The sequence below is a fragment of the Oryza sativa genome, chromosome 7, assembly GCF_034140825.1.
Source record: "Oryza sativa Japonica Group chromosome 7, ASM3414082v1".
Lineage (NCBI taxonomy): Eukaryota > Viridiplantae > Streptophyta > Magnoliopsida > Poales > Poaceae > Oryza > Oryza sativa.
In genome coordinates this window covers 4,028,466-4,051,889 of record NC_089041.1, presented here as the reverse complement: position 1 = coordinate 4,051,889, position 23,424 = coordinate 4,028,466, and the positions used below count along the sequence as shown (strand labels likewise).

General features: G+C 43.5%; 3 protein-coding genes, 1 non-coding gene and 1 pseudogene across 5 annotated transcripts; 1 reads left to right on the top strand and 4 right to left on the bottom strand.

The window, feature by feature from the left end:
* Window positions 1-2,156: 2,156 nt before the first annotated feature.
* TRNAF-GAA (transfer RNA phenylalanine (anticodon GAA)) lies at window positions 2,157-2,229 on the bottom strand. The gene has a single exon. It is a non-coding gene; the product is annotated as a tRNA-Phe (tRNA).
* Window positions 2,230-4,960: 2,731 nt separating this feature from the next.
* Window positions 4,961-5,188, top strand: LOC136357521 (NADH dehydrogenase [ubiquinone] 1 beta subcomplex subunit 3-B-like; annotated as a pseudogene).
* A 5,250-nt stretch (window positions 5,189-10,438) lies between these two features.
* Window positions 10,439-11,426, bottom strand: LOC4342534 (non-specific lipid transfer protein GPI-anchored 5). The gene is made up of 2 exons (XM_015789464.3): window positions 10,993-11,426; window positions 10,439-10,892 (listed from the first exon to the last, which is right to left on the bottom strand). Exons 1-2 carry the CDS (start codon window positions 11,330-11,332, stop codon window positions 10,720-10,722), a joined length of 513 nt encoding a protein of 170 aa, XP_015644950.1. The 5' UTR covers window positions 11,333-11,426; the 3' UTR covers window positions 10,439-10,719.
* Window positions 11,427-13,933: 2,507 nt separating this feature from the next.
* Window positions 13,934-15,468, bottom strand: LOC4342533 (non-specific lipid transfer protein GPI-anchored 20). Its single transcript, XM_015790262.2, has 3 exons — window positions 14,979-15,468; window positions 14,513-14,578; window positions 13,934-14,378 (listed from the first exon to the last, which is right to left on the bottom strand). The coding sequence occupies exons 1-3, from the start codon at window positions 15,346-15,348 to the stop codon at window positions 14,203-14,205; spliced, it is 612 nt and encodes a 203-aa protein (XP_015645748.1). The 5' UTR covers window positions 15,349-15,468; the 3' UTR covers window positions 13,934-14,202.
* A 369-nt stretch (window positions 15,469-15,837) lies between these two features.
* Window positions 15,838-21,312, bottom strand: LOC9271501 (potassium channel AKT3). 2 transcript variants are annotated; one of them, XM_026026697.2, is made up of 10 exons: window positions 20,668-21,312; window positions 19,383-19,440; window positions 18,952-19,269; window positions 18,341-18,586; window positions 18,139-18,237; window positions 17,978-18,014; window positions 17,690-17,871; window positions 17,386-17,583; window positions 17,191-17,266; window positions 15,838-17,066 (listed from the first exon to the last, which is right to left on the bottom strand). In XM_026026697.2, the coding sequence occupies exons 1-10, from the start codon at window positions 21,243-21,245 to the stop codon at window positions 16,150-16,152; spliced, it is 2,709 nt and encodes a 902-aa protein (XP_025882482.1). In that variant the 5' UTR covers window positions 21,246-21,312; the 3' UTR covers window positions 15,838-16,149. The 2 variants fall into 2 exon arrangements, with proteins under 2 accessions (XP_025882482.1, XP_066168850.1); XM_066312753.1 differs by having other exon boundaries at window positions 17,690-17,875; window positions 17,982-18,014.
* Between the last annotated feature and the right edge of the window lie 2,112 nt (window positions 21,313-23,424).

Sequence of the window (23,424 nt, the reverse complement as noted above, 5' to 3'; positions counted from 1 at the left end):
ATTTTATTTAACTTTGTTCCTATTTGTTTCCCCTTGCCTCTTACTACTAGTCAGTTGCAGTGCCTCATTTTGTTAAATGCACTGGGTGCACCATGGCAGCAGCAGAAATGATTCTCCATCATCTCATCTCATGCATGCTATTGCAAGCTGCAGCAGTTCATTGTTCAGAAAAGGAATCCACTACTGTATGTTTGGTTTCTTGGAGAATGGTGTGTCTGTTGTCATTAAGCCTTTGTTAGTCTTGATCTTTCCCAGGTCATGTAGAAATAACACACATCTCTAGTATTGCAATCCTTTTGTTCTCTAGCTGTGTGGAGCCACATGGTTCATGCACTTCATTGCACGCAGTTTTTTGTTGGATGGAAAAATATGACAGGTTTCAAAGTTCATCAGGAGAATCCAGATTCAGAATTAAGTTCCTACTTGATGTTGGACATGGTAAAATGCAGTTATATCAATTGATCAAGTTCAGATTCAGAATTTTGACTTCTTGTTCTAGAGCTCTGGCTGTGTGCTCTGCTCTAGAAGAAAAACTATATCCATGTGAAGAGTAAAAACTAGTGAGTACTAATATATTCAGTCAACCAGATACTGTATCCCAATTCTTCACTACAACCAGCTTGAGTAGTAGTAGTGCCTTTTTTACTTTATTTTTTGAAAGATCACCAGCATGATAAAGTATTGCCACTACTGCATGTGAGCACTTATGGTCAATTACTGAGTGCAATGGCGGCAATGCTCTACAGTCTACAGTGTGATTCAAATTTTCACATTAACAAAATTCTCACTTTAACAAAATTTCTCAGAATCTTGCATGGCCGTTCTAACTTCCAAGTAGCAACATACAGCATCAGTTCAGGACTGGAGGATTAAAGCAGAAAAAAGCAAAAGGGACAGAGGGAAGAAATGCTGTTCCAGCAGCCCAAGTGAAGAGAAGAATAATAAAAGAAGAGAGAAGATAAATAAAGTTAAAGCTAGAGCTAGGTACAGTAAGAAAAAAGAGAGAGGAACAGTCACATCGAACAAGCAAAGCAAAGCATCTGCATCACTGTCAGTTTGCTAATGCTGTTCTTTGCATCGCTGCTGCTGCTGCTTCTGCTGCTATTACCCTGAACTCAACTCCCATCTTGTTTCCTCTGATCAACATGAAACCGTCAGGCACTGTGCTAAATACTAACTGAAACATTTGCATTGTGATGTTCATCAATCTGACAATCTGGTGCCAATGTGCCATGATCTTGTGCTGATAAGATTGGATTAAGCCACAGGTGGGCATCAGAGGCCCTTGGGCAACGCATGAATGCCTGATCTGCCATCACAGGCAAGCAGCTTATTGCAGAGGAGGCAAAGGGCAGGGTGGTGGTGGCTTGTGTGCATCGAAGAAGACGAGAGTTTTTCAGGTGAGAGGAGCAGCAAAACATCGAGCATGGCGCCCATGGGAGCCATGGGCGTGGAGATTGAGGATGGGACAGGTAGGAGCAGAGCAGCCATTGTTGTGCTCCAAAAACATTTACTGCATCTTCTGCCTACCTCTGCCTGCATCTTCTTGCAGAGAGCCTCGTTTCAGAGATTTTCAGAACAGAACACGGCCAGCAACAACAATGCCTGTGTTCTGTATGGTGCACTCATCGAGAGGGATGAAAAAAGAAGAAAAGGGAGATGCTGCTGCACAACAATGCCTGGTTACGCTTGATCTTGTGCTTAATTCAGTACAGAGATGGGAAAACATCGACCAATGCAAGAAAAACGGTGCTTAATTCAGTGCACGTCAAGCAAGAGGAAATGAAATTCAGAGTGCACATCAGGAGAAGAAACAAAACAAAACAAAAACAAAATAAAATAAAATTCAGAGTGCACATCAGGAGATGAAACAAAACAAAACAATGAAATTCAGAGTGCACATCAAGTATGAGGAAATGAAATTCAGAGTGCACGTCAGGAGAAGAAACAAAACAAAACAAAAACAAAATAAAATAAAATTCAGAGTGCACATCAGGAGATGAAACAAAACAAAACAATGAAATTCAGAGTGCACATCAAGTATGAGGAAATGAAATTCAGAGTGCACGTCAGGAGAAGAAACAAAACAAAACAAAATGAAATTCAGAGTGCACGTCAGGAGAAATTCAGAGTGCACATCAAACAAAACAAAAAGTTGCGGTGAGCGTGGATCGAACACGCGACCTTCAGATCTTCAGTCTGACGCTCTCCCAACTGAGCTATCCCCGCAAGGTGATTGAAAATTGCATAGGCCAACACACAACAGCTATAATCCAACGTACAACGTGGTTGAGGCAAGCGACAGGTGGCAGGTTGGTGTCAGAAGCAACTGAAGTTGGCTCTGCCTCGGAGGTGGATGCACGCATGGACATGGACATGGAAGCTACTCCCTACGTTAAAGTATTTTTTTCCATCTATCTCCTACATATATTAATACTCCCTCCGTCTTAAAATGTTTGACACCGTTAACCTTTTAGCACATGTGATATGAAAAGAATAAATAATTATTTAAATTTTTTGAATAAGACGAATGGTCAAACACGTACTAAAAAGTCAACGGTGTCAGACATATTAAAACGGAGGGAGTATATATTATCATACTTTTTATTAAATTTCAATGCAATTATTGTTTACTTTATTCACTCCCAACACATTTATTTTTTTAACTTTCATAACCTTCGGCATAAGGATAAACTAAAATTATTCTTATTTAAGATAAATTAAACAAGTCGTAAATAGATTTATTTTAGAATGGGAGGAGCTACAGTACTGGTAGTACTAATAGCTAGCGCCATGGCCGGCAGGGGAGACCTGCGATTAAACGGCCACTTCTTCGCCGGCCACGCCGGCCGGCTGCAGCTAGGCAGTGGGGCAGAGGCAGCTGCATATATATGCGTACGTGCTTGACGCCACCGGTGACGCAACGCAGACAGAGGCATGACAGAAAGGAGAGAGAGCCCATGCCGACGCCTGTTTTGCTGCTTTCTTGTCAGCTGTCACCTCCTCCAGTACTCATCTATCCCATAAAAAATAATCTATAACTGGATATGATATATTCTAGTAGGATAAATTTTTGTGTATATATATATATATATATATATATATATATATATATATATATATATATATATATATATATATATATATATATATATATATATATATATATATATATATATATATATATATATTAATTAGTACTAGAACGTGTCACATCCGGTACTAGATTGGTTTTTTATGGGACGGAGAGAGCAAGTACTTCACATAACCGACCTAGTTTCGAAAACTGAGTGGTCTTTTTGAAACCGCTAGGTACTGTTTTAATTCCAACTTTTTCTTCAAACTTTTAACTTTTTCATCACATCAAAAACTTTCTACGCACAAATTTATAACTTTTTTATCACATCATTCTAATTTTAATCAAATTTTTAATTTTGACGTAAACTAAACACACCTCTAGGTCTCGATTTGAGAAAATAGGACGATATTAGCCGATCTTTTACTGTGTTTATTGAAAGTCATCGGTTTTTATCGGTTTTCGATAGGATTTCGGTAAACCGCTCAGTAGCGACTTTTATTGAAACCCTCCTCTCACTCCTCCTGCTACTACTACTCCAGCGAGCTACAGTAGCGGCAAATATGTGCATGCATGTTTTTAGTTCCCTAAATTTTTTCCCCAAAACATCACATCGAATCTTTGACATATGTATGGAGCATTAAATATAGATAAAAATAAAAACTAATTACACAGTTTACATGAAAATCGCGAGACGAATCTTTTGAGCCTAATTAGTGCATGTTTAGCTATAAGTGCTACAGTAATCCACATGTGCTAATGATGGCTTAATTAGGCTCAAAAGATTCATCTCGTGGTTTCCAAGCGAGTTATGAAATTAGTTTTTTCATTCGTGTTTGAAAACCTCTTCCGACATCCGGTTAAACATCCGATATGACACCCAAAAAAATTCTACCCTGTTGTCGACTACGAGTCAGACCTTCATACCGCCATGTCGACAACAGTTAGATAGGCTACCCCAAATATTGTACTGGTGTGATTATGGTGAATAAGAGTAATACCGGCTTCGGCCAACAGGATGTAGGGTTATTACCTGACAATTCAGGGGCCCGAACCTGTATAAAAATCCTCGTCTTTGTCTCTTTTACCTCAGTCTCGCGTATACCCTAGTACCAACGATCCCCACACTATGCAAATACCGGAATCGCGACATAAAACGTCGACAAATTTGGTTTTAATTCACCTGGTTTAATCTCCATTTAACATTCATCCTTTTTTGGAAGGATCAGCTTCGGTATCGTACACGCACGAGACTGCACGAGACTGTTTTCCGAAGGTTGAAGACGATAGTCTGTGCGAGTTAGGCCTGCAGTTCCAGTTGTGGGCTAGGTCAAACAAAGGCAGGCCGAGCAGATTGAGGGAGGGGAATAAGTTCACTTTGTGACCCTCATAAGTGATCGAAATCTAATCCGTGACCCTAAACCATAAAACCGGATATCTCGACCCCCCAAGTCTCAAAACCGGTGCAATTTGACTCCATCGGCGGTTTTGGAGGGCGGTTTCGCTGACGTGGCACCTACGTGGCAGTATTGATCCGGTCTCCTTTCCACGTGGCGCTGACGTGGCACTTAGGTGACATTAGAAATAAAAAATATGTGTGGGACCTTTTTGTCATTCACCAAAATACGTGTGGGACCCACTGACATGTGGGGCCCACATAAATCATCCTCTCTTCATCCTCCCCTCTCTCTGTCTTCATCAACCTTCGGCGAGCGGCAGCCGTGGGACGATGGGCCAGTGGCGGCTAGGAGCCGGAGGTGGCGGCGGCGGCGGGCTCCACCTATATATCTCTCTTCCTCCCTTTTCCAATCTGCATACTACTACTACTTGGGCTTTCGTGTTGGGGTGTGTGTGTGTGGCTGTGCAGTGCGCGTCAAGGAGAGAGAGAGAGAGAGGAGAGCGGCGGCGGCGATGGCGGGGAAGGGGTTGAACGCGACGGGGGAATTCTTCCGGCGGCGGGACGAGTGAAGGAGGCACCCGATGGTGGGGAACCAGCTGCGCCACACCACACCGAGGCTCGGCATCGCCATCGTCGCCTTCGGGATCTACCTCGTCAACGTGGCCACATACAACCGCCTCTACCGCCCATCTGGCGACCACCACCACCACTAGATCGAGTCGGCGGCCACGCGCGGAGACCTGCGCTGCCTCCCCTAGGTGAAGACACCGGTTTAAGAAATCGATTGAGGGCGATTTAGTGCGGTATTAAGTGGGATTTGTTTGGGAAATTGATTCCCACTACACAAGGAACCGATTTTTGCAATTAATTTGGAGGAGAAACGATAGGGCATGGAGATCAACGGAGGCGGCAGTGCTTGAGTTTCATGGGAGAGATGAACAGACGACGGACAAAGGTAGAAGAAGCTCCTGGCGAGCGGGGCCCGCCTGCTAGCGCACGAACAGCGAACGGAAGAGAAAGAGAGGGGGAGGATGAGGAGAGGATGATTTATGTGGGCCCCACATGTCAGTGGGTCCTACACATATTTTTGGTGAATGACAAATGGGTCCCACACATAATTTTTATTTCTAACGCCACCTAAGCGCCACGTCAACGCCACGTGGAAAGGAGACCGAGTCAATACTACCACGTAGGCGCCACATCAGCGAAACCGCCCTCCAAAACCGTCGTGGGAGTCAAATTGCACCGGTTTTAAGAGTTTGGGGATCGAGATATCCGGTTTTATGGTTTAGGGTTGCGAATTAGATTTCGATCACTTTTGAGGGTCACAAGGTGAACTTATTCTCGAGAGAGGTGACGGACTAGGTGGGCTGAAAAGGAACGAAGTAATGGGGCTCAAAACCAAGAAAGAAGTATAATTTATCGCGATCAATTTTATCCAGTGCAACGTATGGACATTTTGCTACTCGTATATATACTCGTATATACTGTAGTACTGGAACTTAATTTGTTCGTACGTACGACCGTACGTGATGAGGCAGGTGAACTTACGGGAGCATTGACCTTTCAAGGCTCTCTCTCTCTCTCTCTTTTCTCTGCAAAGAAGACACGAGAAGCCGTTGACGACAAGATGAACCAACCCGTGGAACACGCATATATTTATACAGATCGACATGTGCAACAAGTTAATACTACCTCCGTTTTTTAATAGATGACACCATTAACTTTTTCTCACATGTTTAACCATTCGTCTTATTTAAAAAATTTACATAATTATAATTTATTTTGTTATGAGTTGTTTTATCACTCATAATACTTTAAGTGTGATTTATATCTTATACATTTACATACAATTTTTAAATAAGACGAATGATCAAACATATAAAAAAGGTTAACGGCGTCATTTATTAAAAAATGGAGGGAGCACTAATATACACGACATACACGTACTATGAGCTACATATATAGACATGCGCTTCGATCAATTAATTCAGACGTGACAGCACAGACGCATGCAGATACAACAATCACATCGATCGTACGTACTCCTATACGAGTATAATATACCACTCCCCTCCCAAAATATAGTAATTGGATGGAACATATTCTTGTACAGTCCTAGAATATGTCCCATCCAACCAGGTCAGATTTATAATACTAAAATATATCACATCCAATCAAAAGTTATTATATTTTGGGACGGAGGAAGTACGAGATATGGTTGATGAACACACACACACACACACACACACACATATATATATATATATATATATATATATATATATATATATATATATATATATATATATATATATATATATATATATATATATATATATATATATATATATATATAGTAAATTTGTTTGGTGCTCCATGGTGCCCGGGCACCATTGTTGAAATTGAGTATATACCTAATTCAAATGAGTATGAAACTTTTTCAATTACTTAGATATTAACATTAGCTACTTTACTAACTAGTTCAAAGCAAGTTTGAACTGAATTTGAACTTGTTTTTGTTAGATTTTGATTCTAGGTATATAGCATCCATACATATAATTAGTTAGGTATGTAATCATGGATTGTGAAATAAAGTTAAATTTGAGTTGTTTTGTTGATAGGTATAGGTATGAATCGAGTTATTATAACTAGGTATATACTCACAATTTGAAAATTTTGAAAAATTTGAGTGATTTTGTGTATTTGATACCATGGTGCCCGGGCACCATGGTGCCCCATATGAGTGTCCTATATATATATATATATATACATGGAAGCTCCTAGCTAGTACAAAGTTAGAAAATTGATGGAGTTGCAACCTTGTAGATACTTCGGCCGTCTCATAAAAACCAGTTATAACTAAATAACCTAAATACGTATTTGTCTAGATTCATAATTAAAATTAGTCCTTTTTATAGGACAGAGTAGTATGTACGTGATGCATGTGGGATCATATGGGGGTTGATTGCTTGGCTATCGATGGTTGTCATGCCAAACCTCTCACACATCACACATGTCACAATTTGTTAGAACAGTGTTTGGTTACCAAAGTTGTACCATGCCTTATTTTGCTAGTCTGTGGTGGGCCTATGCGCCATAGACTAGGCTGTGTTCTTTCCGGTGTGTTCCCAACTTCTTTATGTTCCACGTGCACATTTTTAGACTGCTAAATAGTGTATGTTTTCAAAAAAAGAAGTTTCTATACAAAAGTTGCTTTAAAAAATCATATTAATCTAAATTTTTTTTATAAAAAAGTAAATACTTAATTAATTATAAGAAAATATGTCGCTCCGTCTTGCGTGCGCGGGAGGTAAGTTCCCAACCTCACCACCCGAACACAACCTTGACTTCTTGTCAAACTTAACCACACTTATGATTAATAAATTGCTATTACTTTGTGTGGCATGAAACACTTGTGATAAAGTAAGGTGTGGCATACGCATGGTGTCTATTTTTGGAAAGCTGCACATATGTATTATATTAACGTGCTCCATATGCTTCCATTCATCCCAAAAGAATAAATCTAATATGAGATGTGACACATTCTAATACAAATATAATACAAATATGTACATATGTACCGGCAACTAGCGTGCATATACGGATGTGTGTCGTGTGCCTGTGTCAGGGCGCAGTAGACATGTACGTTACATAGACACTCCATAAAAAAAATCAAATTATGAAAGCAAAAATAATTTAATATTTTTAACGGGAGAGGGTGTATATATTAGTTCTAATTGTTAGGTATATATATTGAAAGCAATATGGAGTTCTATCGCATGCAAATTCATTATTTTTCCCCTTAACCTCTTATCCAGAAAACTCCGTCTATTTATTTCATATTATAAGTTGTTTTAGCTTATCTTACTCGAACAATTTTAAGTTTGACTAATTTTATGAAAAATTATAATAGCATTTCCAACACAAAATAAATATATTATTAAAATATATTTAATGTGCTTTTTTTTACAAACTTAGTTTAGTTTGGCCTCCTCCGCGTGCCCGCAGGGCTCGCTGCACGCGTCCTCGCCAGGCTCCCTCGCTACGCTCTACGCCAGCGCGCGCACCCTCGACGGCGCCTTCTTCCTCGTGTCCCCGGGCCCAGACCGCCGCCTGCAGCCGCTGACGCCGCCCCTCCGCCTGCTCCGGCCGCGCGCCGCCGCCCGCCCTCTGCGGCCGCGCTCACCTGCCGTTTGCCGCCGCCGCAGCCGCGTGCTCTCCCCCTGACGCTGCCCCTCCGCCTGCTCCAGCCGCCGCCGTCCTTTTCCGCCGCCTACCACCGCCGACGCTCTTGCCAGTTGCCTGGGTCGAGGCGCACGCTGCCGCCCGGCCTGAGGCGAAGAGGTCGCCGCGGTGCGCACACGCCGAAAGAGAAGAGAAAAAGGAAAAGAGACTAGCATGCAGCTGACATGTGGGCACCACGTAATTTTTTAATTTTTTTTGCTGACTAGGATACCACGTCAGTAAAACCGGACAAAAATACTGCTGAGGGACCTCCGTTGAACGGTTTGATGGAGTTTAGGGGTGCACATTTCTGGTTTTATTGTTGAGAGATCTCAGAAAATCTCGGTGTTAAATTGAGGGACCTTCGGTGACCTTATTCCCAGTGGCATAAGTAACCGAGGGCCCATCTATCGTTGGGCGGCCCGAACGGCACATACTACTGTTCGGACTCCGAACACGGAAACCAATTTTTACCTCGCGGTTATATTAACACGGCAGCAAAGCCATCGACGATCGATCGAGCTAGCTAGCTATCCAACCATTACTGCTATACATCGAAGCTCATCGACCAGTAATTTTTTTAATCTTCTTTTAGTCGCCATTCAGTAAAGCCAAATTAATTGAAACATGATCCGAGTCATAGCCTGACTGGAATTCTTTCTGATTTTTTGTTCAAATTGGAATCGCCGTATCCAGTCTAATGGAGTACAAAATTTCGTCGATTCATCCAGCGATTAGATGGGCCATCGTACCGGCAGGTTAGGTGGAGTTATATGGGGCCATTACGAGGCCGTGCTCTTGCTGACACGTGGGCCCCCTTGTCAAGGCCTCGTCTGTTGGAAAACAAGACAAGGGTGAACCTGTTCGTAAGGAGACGGAGCTGGCGAGAGGAGGTAATTCAAACCAAGAAGCTGATGCACTGAAGAAGTCCAGACGGCCCAAGAAGACCAATCCTCGCTATAAGGGGCCCATGTGGGTAGAATAGGTTCTTTCTTGTAATAGGGGAAAGAACTGTATGAGCTGACTGTAAGAGAGAGAGATAAATACTAAACTGTATTCCTGACTCGGTTTTACTTATCGAAGAAATTGGTGGCGGCTTGGCGGTGGCGGCGCTTGATCCGGTTGGATCGAGTCGATGAAACTACCTGAGTTCTTGTGTGAGAGAGTCGTGGAGAGGAAGAGGAGTTGACCCCCCACAACTCCGTTCGTCTCCTCCACGTCTCCCTCTTCCCTCACCTCCTGCCGCCGCCGCCGCCGCCGCCGCCGACGAGGAGGCCACGCGAGAACCCCGGCCATGGCGTTGTCTTCGTCAGCTCGATCTTCCCGGAGAAGACGACGACGACGGGAGACAAGGAGTTGGTTCAGTTACCACCTGCCGGCTGCCGCCGCAAGCATCCTGAATTAATTTCTGATGTACTTTTATTTTTTCTTCTTCTTTTTTTGTGGTCGTTGTTAACGACTCTGCTCACGCCGTACTAGGTCAAAAGTTTCTTCAGTTTACCAATTACCAAACCCAATTAATTAATTGATTGATTAATTCTGGATTAGTTTCTGCTTTCCCTTTTCCATCATGTGGTTGGTAGAAGAACTGGTAAAGCTTGTCTGGGTCTCTGGCAAGAACAAGATATGGCAATCCATGGAGCTTCAGTTACTAGATTAATGCAAGATTATCTTCAGGAAAAAGCCGGTGCATGCAAACTTGTCGGATTGGAAGAGGAGCAGCCACAAGAATCAAATTAGGGAGAAATACAAGTTTTTATTCAGAATTAATGGAAGTGATGAATCAATCCTAGATAATAATAATAATAAAAAGATAATCAAACAAGCTCCTCTGATCGTGGCACAAATGGGAGCAGCAGTAGCATAAACCAATGGAGGAAGAACAGCTCAAATCCGTAACGAATTCCTACACGCACGCGTGCCATGCTCACATCACATCGAAATCCTCAAATGCGTGCACCGATCAAGATTGATACAGACGGTGATAGGCTTGCCGGGTTCGTCGTCGACGTCGAGCTCACACGGCGGAGACGGCGTAGACGGCGGCGACGACGATGCCGGCGAGGATCCCCACCGGCGAGACACGGAGCGGCGCGACGCCGGAGCCCACGGGCGTCGCCGGCGTCGCCTTCGACCCTGTCCCCGCCGGAGTCGTCGGCGTCTGTCCCGCAGGAGGAGCAGCAGCGCCACCTGCACGCACGCGGCGAAGGTGTTCGTCAGCTATCTCGTGCTCGTCGGAGACCAAGAAATGGCGGCGAGACGCCGAGAGGAGAGAACGCGAGCTACTTACTCTTGCAGTTGCTGACCGGCGGCGTCTGGACCTTGCAGGCGTCGGGGAGGCCGAGCGCGCGGGTGCGGTTGATGCTGAGGCCGAGCGCCGCCGTGTCGGCGTTGAGCGCGACGCACAGGCACTCCGGCTGCGACTTCACCACCTCGCCCAGCTTGCCGCAGCACGACGCCGACGGCGCCGTCTCGTTCCCGGTCAGGTAGTTGAGGCACGGCGACATGCTCAGCAGCGTCTGCGTGCACCCGCTTGTCGACGACGGCGGCTGCGCCGCCGCGCCACCGGCCATCAGCGCCACCACCACCACCGCCGCCGCCGCGCCGATCCACGCCACCCTCGCTGCCATTCTGGACACTGACAAGCAAACAAGCAAGCAAACAAAACTCTGCGTAGGTGGTACAAGATGCTCTTGGTGTCTGAAACTCTGAATATAAGTCTGTGCCTTTTTGTGCTCGATCTGTGTCGTTTTTATAGGGGAGGAAACCAAGGAAAGTTGCGAGACAGCAATGCAGGGTTGGGTCAGGTTGGTGAGCTGAATCTTCCTAATCTCGCCAATCAAAATGCCATTTAAAAGAAAATTCTTCTCTTGAAGGAGTTGTTATTTGTTCAGAGGCCAGACAGCTGTTCAGAATTCAGACAAGCAAAAATCAGCAAATGCAGTACTCCCTCCGGTTCCATTTTAATTAACGTTTTGGACAATGACACGGTCTACGAGATATATCTTTGATCTTACTTTTCTATTATAATATATATAATAAATAAATGCATGTTTACTTTTATTATAGTACTTTAAAAGACATATATATATATATATATATATATATATATATATATATATATATATATATATATATATATATATATATATATATATATATATATATATAATGTTCTATTTCTTTTAAACTAAATATTTTTAAAGTTATTGATGGTCAAAGTTATAAAAGTTTGACCTTAATCTTGTCTAAAACGTCAATTAATATAGAATCGGAGGGAGTACATCTTTGAAGTTTGGAGTATTCAGATTAGGTAGCCAGTTCTTTTTTTTGACGCAAAGGTAGCCAATTCTGGATTTCTGGTCTGTGCCGTGTTGGAAGAGATTAGCAACGGTATGCGTGTCATAACATGATTTCTTGTCCTTTTAATTTGGATGGTTTTTACGGATCAGTAGCAGTAATTACTGGCCTGGAAAAATCGTATACTTTTCTGCCTGAAACCACAAGGTCAAAGTTTGGAATTACTGTTTCTTCTAGACGCACTTCCGTGAAGAAACAAGAGCAAGTGATTTGAATATTATTAATATACAGGATTTTTCAGGCATTCAGGAAAACTGAAACCCTTCATTAATTTCCTTTTCTAAAAAGAAACAACAGCTAGCATACAAAATAAAGCTCCCAAATTTGCTAGTAGTACTTTTAGTTAGGGAGGCTGGTCGTAAAGCAGACAATAATTTTTACACAAACTAGAAGCCAATCATCTTTACAGAAAGCAGGCTTATCAACTTATGGCTAGTGTAATTTGTCTTGGTTTAGTCATAAAGCACCGGCCATTCTGGAAGTTGCACACAAAAACATATGAAATGTGCAAAGTCACTATATAATTCATTCTTTTGTTGCAGTGGCATCACATCTCCCATGTTTTCAGTTGGTCGGATAAATCATTCATGTGTGTTCCCTTTTTTCTTCTTCTTCTTCATGATACTACATCCATAAGCAGTAGCAGTAGTTGCAACGTGGTTTGCTTTTAGAGCAGTAGCATTCTCATATTCTTGTTCTTTCTGTAATTTGTTCATAAGGTTACCATTCACAACGGACGCATCGGATGATCTCTGATAATTCTTGGTGTGAAATAGGAGTATGAACCATGTTGACATCATCTTTTTTTCTGTACATAAAAATGCAGTTTATATTTATTAGAAAATGTTCAGGTTTCTACTGGGTATTCATTCTTCTGCGTGTAAATTTCAGGGTAGCAGATGAGCCGTGTGCAGTCACTCCAGTGGATTGTTCTTGCTATGCTGAAAAGCAGCATGGGAATCTCACTGTTCTTTTGCTGTTATGTTTGTTGCAACCACTAATTTGACTCGACCGGATGGATGTTGGGGGTTGTTTGTTTGGTTCCAAATCTAATCTTACAACTCAAAGCTTTAGGCAGCATCCCATTTTCTTAAGCAAGTACTCACTCCGTATTTTAATATATAACGCCGTTGACTTTTTTTATCAACGTTTGACTATTCGTTTTATTCAAAATTTTTGTGTAAATATGAAAATATTTGTGTCATGCTTAAAGGACATTTGATAACGAATCAAGTCACAATAAAATAAAATGATAATTACATAAATTTTTTTGAATAAAATAAATGGTTAAACGTTTGATTAAAAATCAACGGCGTCATACATTAAAATATAGAGATAGTATTACATTTTTTTAAATATTGAAGCTATCGTTTGACCTGACTTGTATCATGATCCACTTTACAGTTTACACAGCCACTACATTTTTCATGGGGGACATACTTGCTTTTTTTTTCATGTTATTCACTTCTTAATTTCCGTTTACCGTCTACCATGTAGGCTTAGGCTTTGGTGTTGTTCGGTAGGTGAGGTTGTGGCTGCGGCTGCTACAGTCTCTGGTAACCGAACATCCCCAAATTTACTTAGAACCGAGGAACATATTTTAAAGATATTTTTTTTAAAAAAAATAAATAATTGAGTTAGGTTCTATGAAAATCCTGTAAAATCTCTATGTTCAAAACAAGACCTTAGAGATTGATAGAATGCTATTCATTTATCAAAGATGTTAGCCTATGTTTTTTTTAAAGATAAGTTAGGCATAGATTAAATGTCTCTAACATACATATTTCTTTATCTTTACAGTAGAAGTTATCTTCTCTATAAAAAAAAAATCTACCATAGAAGTTCAAGAAAACTAAACAAACACCACTGAAGACACCAAATAATGTCTACTATAATATTACTCAGCTCATGACTTCCCACAAAAGAATGGAATTTCAGTACAACCAATAATCCAAGCCACTGGTACACAATGGCACCAATCCGTACACAAATTCTCCTATACAAATCAAAACAACAGCACATACACAGATACACTCAAACACGCCACAAAAATTATAGCAAAATAACACAAACTAATTTAATCGATTGGTCAATCAACCAACAGCCAAATGAATAATCTGATGATGAGAAGTTGAGGCTTTCAGAACAGCATGGCAGCTAGCAGCAGCAGAAACGCAGGAAAACCGGCATTGGTGGCGACCCTCCGTGCAGAGCTGGGCACCACCTGCGGCCTCGTCTGCGTCTGGCTCGTCGCCGGCGGCGTGGCCGTCGCCGTCGGCGATCCGGCACCGGCCGTCGACTCCGGCGGACTTGGCGCTGTAAATTTGACAAAATAAAGAAAATGATAGATAGTTTAGTTCCCATCACCAGTAAAAATTCTGACAAATTTTGGGCTGTTTGGCATGTGTTGCAGATGAAGTTAGAGCGGATTCAGGCTAAATATTTCTTACGCAGTGGTGGCATGGCCGGAGAAACTGCAACGGGTACTCCTGCAGCTGGAATCTGAGCTGATGTATCTGAAAATAAAAACAATATTGATAAATTAACCGTATCTTATAAACCATTTAAAAGACACAAATATTAGAGAATGACCTAATATCAAATAATTAGAAGGGGTGAGGCTTCAAACCCAGGTCATCTAGCCGATCACCTTGTGGAGCTAGCTGGAAGACTCCTGAGCGTTTCTCTATCCTATAAACTTTTAAAATACACATCTGGCTCGTTTGGAACATAGGGTTCTATAAGATAACCTTTCTCGCGCAAAACAACAATTTGTTTTCTTTTAAATGCCACATTTTAAATTTAACCTTTCTCGCGCATATATTATTACTTATATACTATCTTTGTCATTAATCTTTTGCCTAAATTTTTTTGTTCTAACAACAAATATGAAAAACCGGAGATGAAGTTTATTACCTTTGCATTGGAGGGGAACAGACATGGAGTTGCAGGCTTTAGGCAATGTAACGGCTAGCGTCCGGTTGATGGGGATGCCGAGGGGCACGTTGCCGGTGAGGACGAGGCAGGCGCAGCTGGCGCTCGTGTTGATCATCGCCGCCACCGACTGGCAGCACTCCGCCGTCGGCGCGCCGCCGCCGGCGGCCGTGCCGTTGCCGCCGCCGCCGCCGCTGCTGCTGGTGATGAAGTTGAAGCACGGCGTGAAGCTGGTGATCAGCGACGCCGTGCACGACGCCGCCACCGCCTGCCCCGACGCCGGCGCCGCCACCATTGCCACCACGGCGACCATCGCCGCCGCCGCCACGGCCACCGCCTTGTTGAGCTCCATGTCACTGTTTTGCGGTGTAATTGATTGCACCGTAAATCGTCCGGTGATCTTGCGTTGATAAAAAAAAAACGTCAACAGTCACGTCTCACTCTAACTCGAAATTGTTACTGTTTGATGATGAAGATTGTAATGCGCTATGAATTCGTTTATATAGGGGGGATGGGAGAATGGTTGACGTGTCGAATTGAATTGGTAGATCAGAAGTTGGTCATGGCAGCGTAACCACCGTAACCAATTAATCCTTTTTAAGATGTTTGTGTCAAAGTGTTAAGAGTGTTTGAGGTCACCTTGGTTAGGAAGGGTTCGTCACCAAATGCCTTTGCTCTAGCCGGAAAATATGCTGATGTGTCATTTTCACCTTGTAACTAATTTAGCTTCCGTAATCTTAATCTGATCGAATAGTGACATTATTGTTGTAACAACCTAATTTGACCGGCCATAATCCATATGACAATGCTAAATTGAGGAATTTCCGTACTCACATTTCTATTCCTTCAAAAATTCTTTCCCAAACGACTCATTTATATATAAAATTAATTAAGAATTTGTTTGGAATGCTAATGGAGAATTTGTAGTATTTCTTGTACAACTGAACCAGCTCTCGTGGTATGCACCGTCGGATGTTGATCTAACAGTCAGAAAATGCTCACAAGGGGATTCGGAGATTTCTTCTCCGATCCCATTTTAACCCACTATTAATATACAACTTTCTCTGGGTCCTTTCTGCTAATTTCCCTATTGTTACATCGATACATCTTCTCGGGCCTCCATCTGGGCCGCGAGTGTTGGATCGGACGGCGGCTATTGATTCCTACTACGATTTTCGGGTGGGACCCACTTGTCAGTGACGAGGAGGAGGTGGTCGCCGTCCCTGACGAGCCGCGCGTCGTCGACGTCGGCGCCGCCGCTCGTCACCACCCTCGTCGGCGACACCCCGAACCTCGCCGCGCCGAGCTCGAGGAGACCACGCAGCGTCTCCGGCATGAACACCAGCTTGCTGCTGTGATCCTTCCCGCCTCGCGACTCCGGGCAGGAGATGGCCACCCTCACCAGCGGCGGCGAGCTCGACGACCTCTCCCTCTCGGCGGCGGCGCCGCCGCCTCCGCCGCCGCCCCTGTATCCGCCTTCGTGATGGAACGCGTGTGACGAGGAGATGACGCCGAAGAGGGAGTTGCGGAAGTTGGCCATCCGCTGCGGCGTGCTGCGCGCGGAGGCGGCGGAGGTGGAGGACGTGCGCCCTCGCCGAGACGACGACGACGGCGAGGAGTCCACGCCGTCGCGGAGCGGCACCGGCACGATCGCCGACGCCGGCGGTGGCGGCCGAGCCTTGCGCGGCTCGTGGCGCGTCGCCGACGCGAACGCGAGCTGCATGTCGGCGTGGCCGCCCTGCTCGGCGACGGCGCGAGGGGTGAGGCCGTTGACGTCCTCGGCGTCGGCGTCGGCGCCGTGCTCGAGCAGGAGCCTCGCCATCTGCACGTTGCCGTCGAGGACGGCGCGGTGCAGCGCGGTGGTGCCGTCGCCGGAGCACGCGCCGGACACGTCCCCGCCGTGCCGGACGATCTCCCCGAGCAGCGCGGCGTCGTTCTGCTCGACGGCGACGCGCGCGTACGGCGCCGCGTCGCCGCCGGACAGGTCGGCGCCGGCGTCCACCAGCAGCTGCACCACGGTCTGGTGCCTCCTGCACAGCGCCTCCCACAGTGGCACTCTCCCTTCTGGATCTGCACATCACTTGATCAAATTTTCATCAGAATTTTCTTTTTCAAATTACAATTTGAACTGAGCATGAAAATAGTATAAACAATTGGAGTATGCATTCTTGATTTGAATTTGAAAAGCATATACCTCTCGAATTTGAATCAGCTCCATTCTCCAACAGAAGCCTGACACACTGCTCATTCCCATTAGAAGCTGCTATATGCTGTCAAATTCAGTAACAATACACTCTGTCAATTTCAGATTAATTTCACACACAAAACATACAAGCTTAAAACAAATGTTGCATCTAAAGTTTGAATTAACAAGAAATCATTAGTGTACCAGAGCTGTGCGGCCATAATGATCAGATTCATTAGGGTCTAATCCACGCTTCAGAAGCTGATGCAACAAGAAGCTATCCCCTTTGGAAGCTGCAAAGCAGAGTGTGATTGGGAAATCCATTTGGCCCCTGGCCAACATGTCATCGATCTCCTTTGCGACAGCAACAATGGAGGCAATTTCTTTCTTCTCTCTCAGATACTAAACATCACAAGGAAGAAGAAGAAGAAGAAGCATCTGAATAGATCAGAATTTTCCCCTTTCTCGATGCCGGGAGCGGTTTTCGTTGTCGGAAAATTTTGCTTACCTGAATAAGATTGTTCATGACAATTGTCCCATCTGCAATGTTGGACTGGATGATCCTGAGGAATGCGGCCCGGTCCAAGCGAAGAAGCTGGCACAGTGATCTTGTTCTTGCTGTGAAGAGCTGAGGCCTGTAGCACAGGACCCCGATCTCGCCGACGACATCTCCTGACTTGGCCATCCCTGCTAGCTGCAGATCATTCAAAGAAAAAAAATGTGAATTAGCATTTGGTATTTTTGATGCATTTGTTCATGAACTGATTTTGAATTATGGAAGGTACAGTTAATACACTTGCCTGCTCTATACCATTATGAAGCTCTATCAACTCCTGTAAATTGCATCACTTACATTCATCAGCAACAACCACTTTGCCATTTATTTTTTGTTACAAGATCATCGCTTAGATTTTGAAAATGGACAATGATAAAACAAGTTATAGGGAGTGATTTTACCATACTACCAGAGACTATGATGTAGAAATCCGCAGGCGCTTCATTCTGCAGTATGATATCCTCTCGCGGCGCAAAGTACTCAGCATTCATCTCTGAAACCTTCACTCAGATTACAATCACAGAAAATATCAACAACTCATGAACATCCAACAAGAATTGAAACAATAAACAAAACTCACATAATCACACTGAGATCAATTACCAGCTGAAAGATGAGATCGTTTGAGACACCCTCGAAGAGGTAGACATTCTGGACAAGGCCAAAGAAGAGATGGTGTGAGATGCTTGACTTGATGGCCTTGGGCAACGCCTCGAATGTCTCCTGCTGATGGAGCCCTTCTGAATTCGTCCTGAACTTGAGGCTCAGATGTGACACCATCTGCTCCTGCAGCCTCGCCGGCAGCTGATGCCGCTGCGCGAAGCTCGTCGCCGCTTGGATCATGTCCCTCTTAATTCACACACCAAAAACCACCCAAAATTCAGACAAGATCAAAACCAAGAACACACCAAGAAATTAACCATCATGTGATGTGAGTACTAGAGTATACTGAACCAAGAAACACCAAAGAATTGCTGCTGATCAAGAACAGCAAGGGATCGATCAAAGAAAATGAGTGACTACTGACGAATTTATGTCTCTCTTAATTCACACACCAAAAACCACCCAAAATTCAGACAAGATCAAAACCAAGAACACTCCAAGAAACCATCATGTGATTCGAGTACTAGAGTATACTGAACCAAGAACACCAAAGAATCGCTACTCTTCAAGGTCAGCAATGGATCGATCAAAGAAAGTGAGTGACTACTGACGAATTTCCTGGTGCGGCTGGTGCCGTGAACGACGAGGTTGGTCATGTTGCCGATGATGTAGGCGGTGAGGCCGAGGTTGAAGAGCATGTAGGTGGTGGTGAAGACCATCTCGCCGGTGTTCTCGGCGTGCATGTCGCCGTAGCCGACGGTGGAGAGGGTGGTGATGGACCAGTACATGGAGGCGACGTAGCGGCTCCAGATGCTGGCCTTGTGGAAGTTGGGCATGTAGGCGCTGATCCAGGTGTTCGTCGGGTCAGGGTACCTGTCGGCGAGGAGGTAGTAGAAGCAAGCCGAGCAGTGCACCGCGAACAGCGTCACCTGCGCCACGACACGAGGAAGAAGACGACGTACGAGTACGACGACGGTGACAATTTTTTTCTGAAGATTGAAATGTTGAGGATTCTTCAGATTCTGAACCTGGCGTAACTTACGCAAACGAGCTTCACGCATCGAACCCAGAAGTAGCTGAACTTCCTGTCCTTCTCGAGACTGAATTCAGATGGAAAGAAATTCAAGTTACAATAAATTTTGTAAAACACCGCCAATTATAATCAAAGTTGCAGAAAACCATAGGAATGTTTGCACGTGACATATAATGCAAGTATTATAGTTTTAAAGTTTCATAAAGTCACATCGTTAACGAATTTGATATATACAGATGTAACATTTAAATAATGAATAAATAACTCATAATATGATTGTAAAACTCAAAATTATAATAGATTAAAGCCAAAATGATCTAACATTGTGATTTTATAAAATTTTACGTGTGAAAATCTCTATGATTTTGTATAACTTAGAGCATAATACTCGTGGTTAGATGAAATTTACTCATAATACTTGTTGTTGCCTCCTAGCTGGTCTGCCCTCTCCCACCCCGTGGCAGCTGGTTCCAGGACTGGTGACCGTCCTCCAGGGCCTGCTTACCTGAGCACCTCCGCGACAGCTTCAACTCCCTGGTGCTCCTGGTCTCTTAGTGTCTGTGGGAGGAGCGGAACTCTAGGGTTTTCGACTCCGCTCACTCTTCGGTCTCAGTGGTTCTGGAGTCCGTCCATGTAGAGGACCATCTGTAGTCTTTAGCTGGCGTCGCCACTTTTAGGGATTTGTTGGGAGTCTGGCTTGGCCCCTTCCCACTGCTTGGAGTCTGTTTTTAGCCGCCATAGTTTCTCTAAGCTTTAGTTTTTCCTTCTTTTGCTTTTTCTTCCTTCCCCTAACATAAGCCAGTCTAGCTGATTGCGTCATGTAACTAAAACTCTTTTTCTTCTAATATATTGACGTGCAATCCTTTTGCGCGTTCGCGAAAAAAAGAAATTTACTCATAAGATTAAGAGGTGACGACGTATACGTGGTAGTTTACCGAGCAAAGAGGACGCTGATGTAAACAATGCGCTACTATTCATACATTGAATTTGTCATTTTTATATCTCAACGTGTGAGTTGAGTTTGGACCTAAAATTTTGTAGAGTTGTATAGATATGTTGTACGTGTGTTGTCAATTTTTTCTAGAATTTCTCATAACCATTTGGATAGTTTTTAAGCAAACGAGTGGACATCCCTCGAGGGATCAAAATAGTTTCCCCTCTAATTCATCATCTAGATTGTATAACTATAACTTATTAGAATATGGATAAAAAAGCTGAATTATTTGAAAAGATTCTAACAGCTGCAACTTCTTCTAGAATCAGAAACTCCCCGTATACGTAGAAGGTAGGTTACCGAGCAAAGAGGATGCCGACGCGGTGGAGACGCCAGAGGCGGAGGATGCCGAAGAAGCCGTAGGAGCGGAGGTCCGGTGGGAGGATGCGGCGGGCGAGCTCGGTGGGGATGGTGGCGACGACGTCGAGGACGAACCAGGTGGTAATGTAGCGGAGCGCGATCTTGCGGGGGTCGTCTTGGAGGAGGAACGTCTTGGGGTCGGTGTAGGCGACGAAGAAGGTGAGCACGATGTCGACGGCGAAGAAGGCGTTGACGGCGTTGTCGGCGGCGGCGAGCGCGCCGGCGGGCTCCGGGACGAAGCCGAACTCGAAGGGGGTCACCCACGCGGAGTAGACGACGAGGAGGATGAGGTAGTTGTTCCACAGCTCGTAGCGGCGGTCGTAGGGGGACACGATGAACCGCCGGAGCCGGGCGTGGCGCTCGCCGCCGCCCCTGGAGCCCAGCGACGGCAGCACGCCGCTCGAGAAGCTGAACCGCGGGCTCGCCTGCGTCGACGACAGCTGACGCGTCAGCTCCGCCGATCCCCCGCCGCCGGCGGCGCCGCTCACCAGCGGGACGGCGCACTTGGTGGTCGGCATTATCTGATCGTCTTCGGTCGTCGTCGCCGGCGCCGGCGACCTCCGATGTCTCGCGCGCGCGTCGATCTCTCTGAGCCTCTGATATCTGCTTCCCTCTATCCGACCGAACTTGCAATTGCATGCGGCCTCGCTTAATTTAGGCGCGCGCGCCGCGGGAGTGGCGGGAGTTGTTAATTTGTTGTTTGTTTTTTAATTACCGGTAAATTAATTAAGAGGACTGCTACAAAACGGATCCCGTTGTAACATGATAGGCATATTAACTATTCTCTTACACGAGTATCATAGGTATCAGATTTAGGTATCACAGGTGCTGGGTAACAGATATCACAGATATCGGGTACCATGCAGCTGGTACTATAATAGGTATCATGTATAAGATATTGTCTTGTCTAGGTTTTCTATTAATGATAATAGCTGCAAGGATAATTCATATTTTGATGATACAAATGGGCCGACTTGGGCCTGGTTTACACTGATTCATCAGATTGGGCTGGGCTTTTGACACTGACACTTCGCTTTATCTTTTCGTTTAAACAAGCATTATGTGCTTGCTTTGACTAACATACTCACGTAATGTATTCTCCATAGAGATGGATTTTCAGGTATAAAAAAAATGTACTTCTCCCTTCTAAAGTGTCAACAAAATATATAAGGAAAATTTAGAAAACAAATAAACAGCCTTGGTACGATAATTAAGTTACAGCCATGCATCTTGTAGAAATTAGAAATGTAGTGATAATTTGATGTAAAGATCAATGAAAGAAGGAGCAAATCTGGTAGTGATAATGACTACACCCTCCGTTTCAGGTTATAATACGTTTTGACTTTGCTTAAAATTAAATTGCTTTAAGTTCGACTAAGTTTATAGAAAAAAACTAGCAATATTTTCAACCCAAGATAAATTTATTATAAAAATATATTTAATTATTGATTTGATGAAACTAATTTAGTATTATAAATATTACTATATTTGCCTATAAATTTAGTTAAACTTAAAATAAATTGACTTTGACCAAAGTCTACGTCTCTTATAACATCAAACGAAGGGAGTACCATTTTTTTTTGCAAGAATAGTGACTTAATTTCTGGTGTTATATGTGAATGCATTTGGGATATATAATTGAGCTCTTTCTTATCTCCTTGCTAAGCTAATTAATTTGTGTTATCTAAAAATCATTAATCCAAGCATAAACATTTCTATCTAAAACATGACTTAAATATACATTCAGTAGACAAACTATCTAGAAAGTACAAATATATATGGTGATAAGAGATCTTGAACCAAAATTTGTGCCTTAATATACCTGAATGTATAATATAGTAGTACCTACTACCTTTTCCCCTACACCTGTTCCATCAAATGAAGTCCTTTTGCGCTCATCAAGAACAGTGGCATATTCCCACAGCATACACCCCACTAGTCTCCAACATCAATGACATGCATGATTTTAATTGGAGCTTTTGCCCCACAAAACCTCTAGTTTACCTAAAAGTATTTTGATCCACTAAATCCAATGCTCATATCATAGTTGATCAGGTTTCTCAAGCAAACTGAATGGGATAGTACTCCTTTTTGGATTCTTGCTCTCTTTCTTTAACCAACATCAGTACTAGCTATATTTATTTGCCTGTCAACTTCATGAAGAGCTCACGCAAGAAGGAAAATAAATGTGAAAAGTATCTAGAAAATTCTAAAAATAAAAGATTTATAGTTAGAAAATAATTGAGAAATATAAGGATACAGAATTGAGTCATCGGTCTTTAAGAAATGATCCCACGCAGGTTATTTGATAGGGTAGAAAAAAAAAGAAAGGAAGTAGAGAAAAGGATGTGGTTTGTTAAACGCCGGACAATTCAATGGACAACCTATTAAATTATTAATCTTATGAATATATTGTACGAAATTAAATAGGTAACCGAATTATTTGTATATCATGTGAATATGACATGGAAAGTTCATGCAATGATGCAAGTATGTATCAGTCGTTTAATCCATTGACAAAAGCAATTTATATTTAAAATTCGAGGGATTAATTATTAGTTTTTAATCAAACTGTGATTTTGTAACACTAATAGAAAAATAATTTTTTATGACGTTGGCCTATTATTTTCGCTGGCGGCCATACGCGAAAACCGCCAGAAAAAACATATCGAGGGGTGGGAGGCCATGGACTGCCAG

What these genes read in the sequence shown, in the direction of transcription:
- LOC4342534 (XM_015789464.3), bottom strand. Translation starts at nt 11,332, where the DNA reads ATGGCAGCGAGGGTGGCGTGGATCGGCGCGGCGGCGGCGGTGGTGGTG. An exon ending in GCCGGTCAGCAACTGCAAGA is followed by an intron (nt 10,893 to 10,992) that starts GTAAGTAGCTCG and finishes GCGTGCGTGCAG; the next exon opens with GTGGCGCTGCTGCTCCTCCT.
- LOC4342533 (XM_015790262.2), bottom strand. Translation starts at nt 15,348, where the DNA reads ATGGAGCTCAACAAGGCGGTGGCCGTGGCGGCGGCGGCGATGGTCGCC. An exon ending in TGTTCCCCTCCAATGCAAAG is followed by an intron (nt 14,579 to 14,978) that starts GTAATAAACTTC and finishes TTTTATTTTCAG; the next exon opens with ATACATCAGCTCAGATTCCA. An exon ending in TCCGGCCATGCCACCACTGC is followed by an intron (nt 14,379 to 14,512) that starts GTAAGAAATATT and finishes TCAAATTTACAG; the next exon opens with CGCCAAGTCCGCCGGAGTCG.
- LOC9271501 (XM_026026697.2), bottom strand. Translation starts at nt 21,245, where the DNA reads ATGCCGACCACCAAGTGCGCCGTCCCGCTGGTGAGCGGCGCCGCCGGC. An exon ending in ACGATCTCATCTTTCAGCTG is followed by an intron (nt 18,238 to 18,340) that starts GTAATTGATCTC and finishes ATCTGAGTGAAG; the next exon opens with GTTTCAGAGATGAATGCTGA. An exon ending in TAATGGTATAGAGCAGGCAA is followed by an intron (nt 17,872 to 17,977) that starts GTGTATTAACTG and finishes ATCTGCAGCTAG; the next exon opens with CAGGGATGGCCAAGTCAGGA.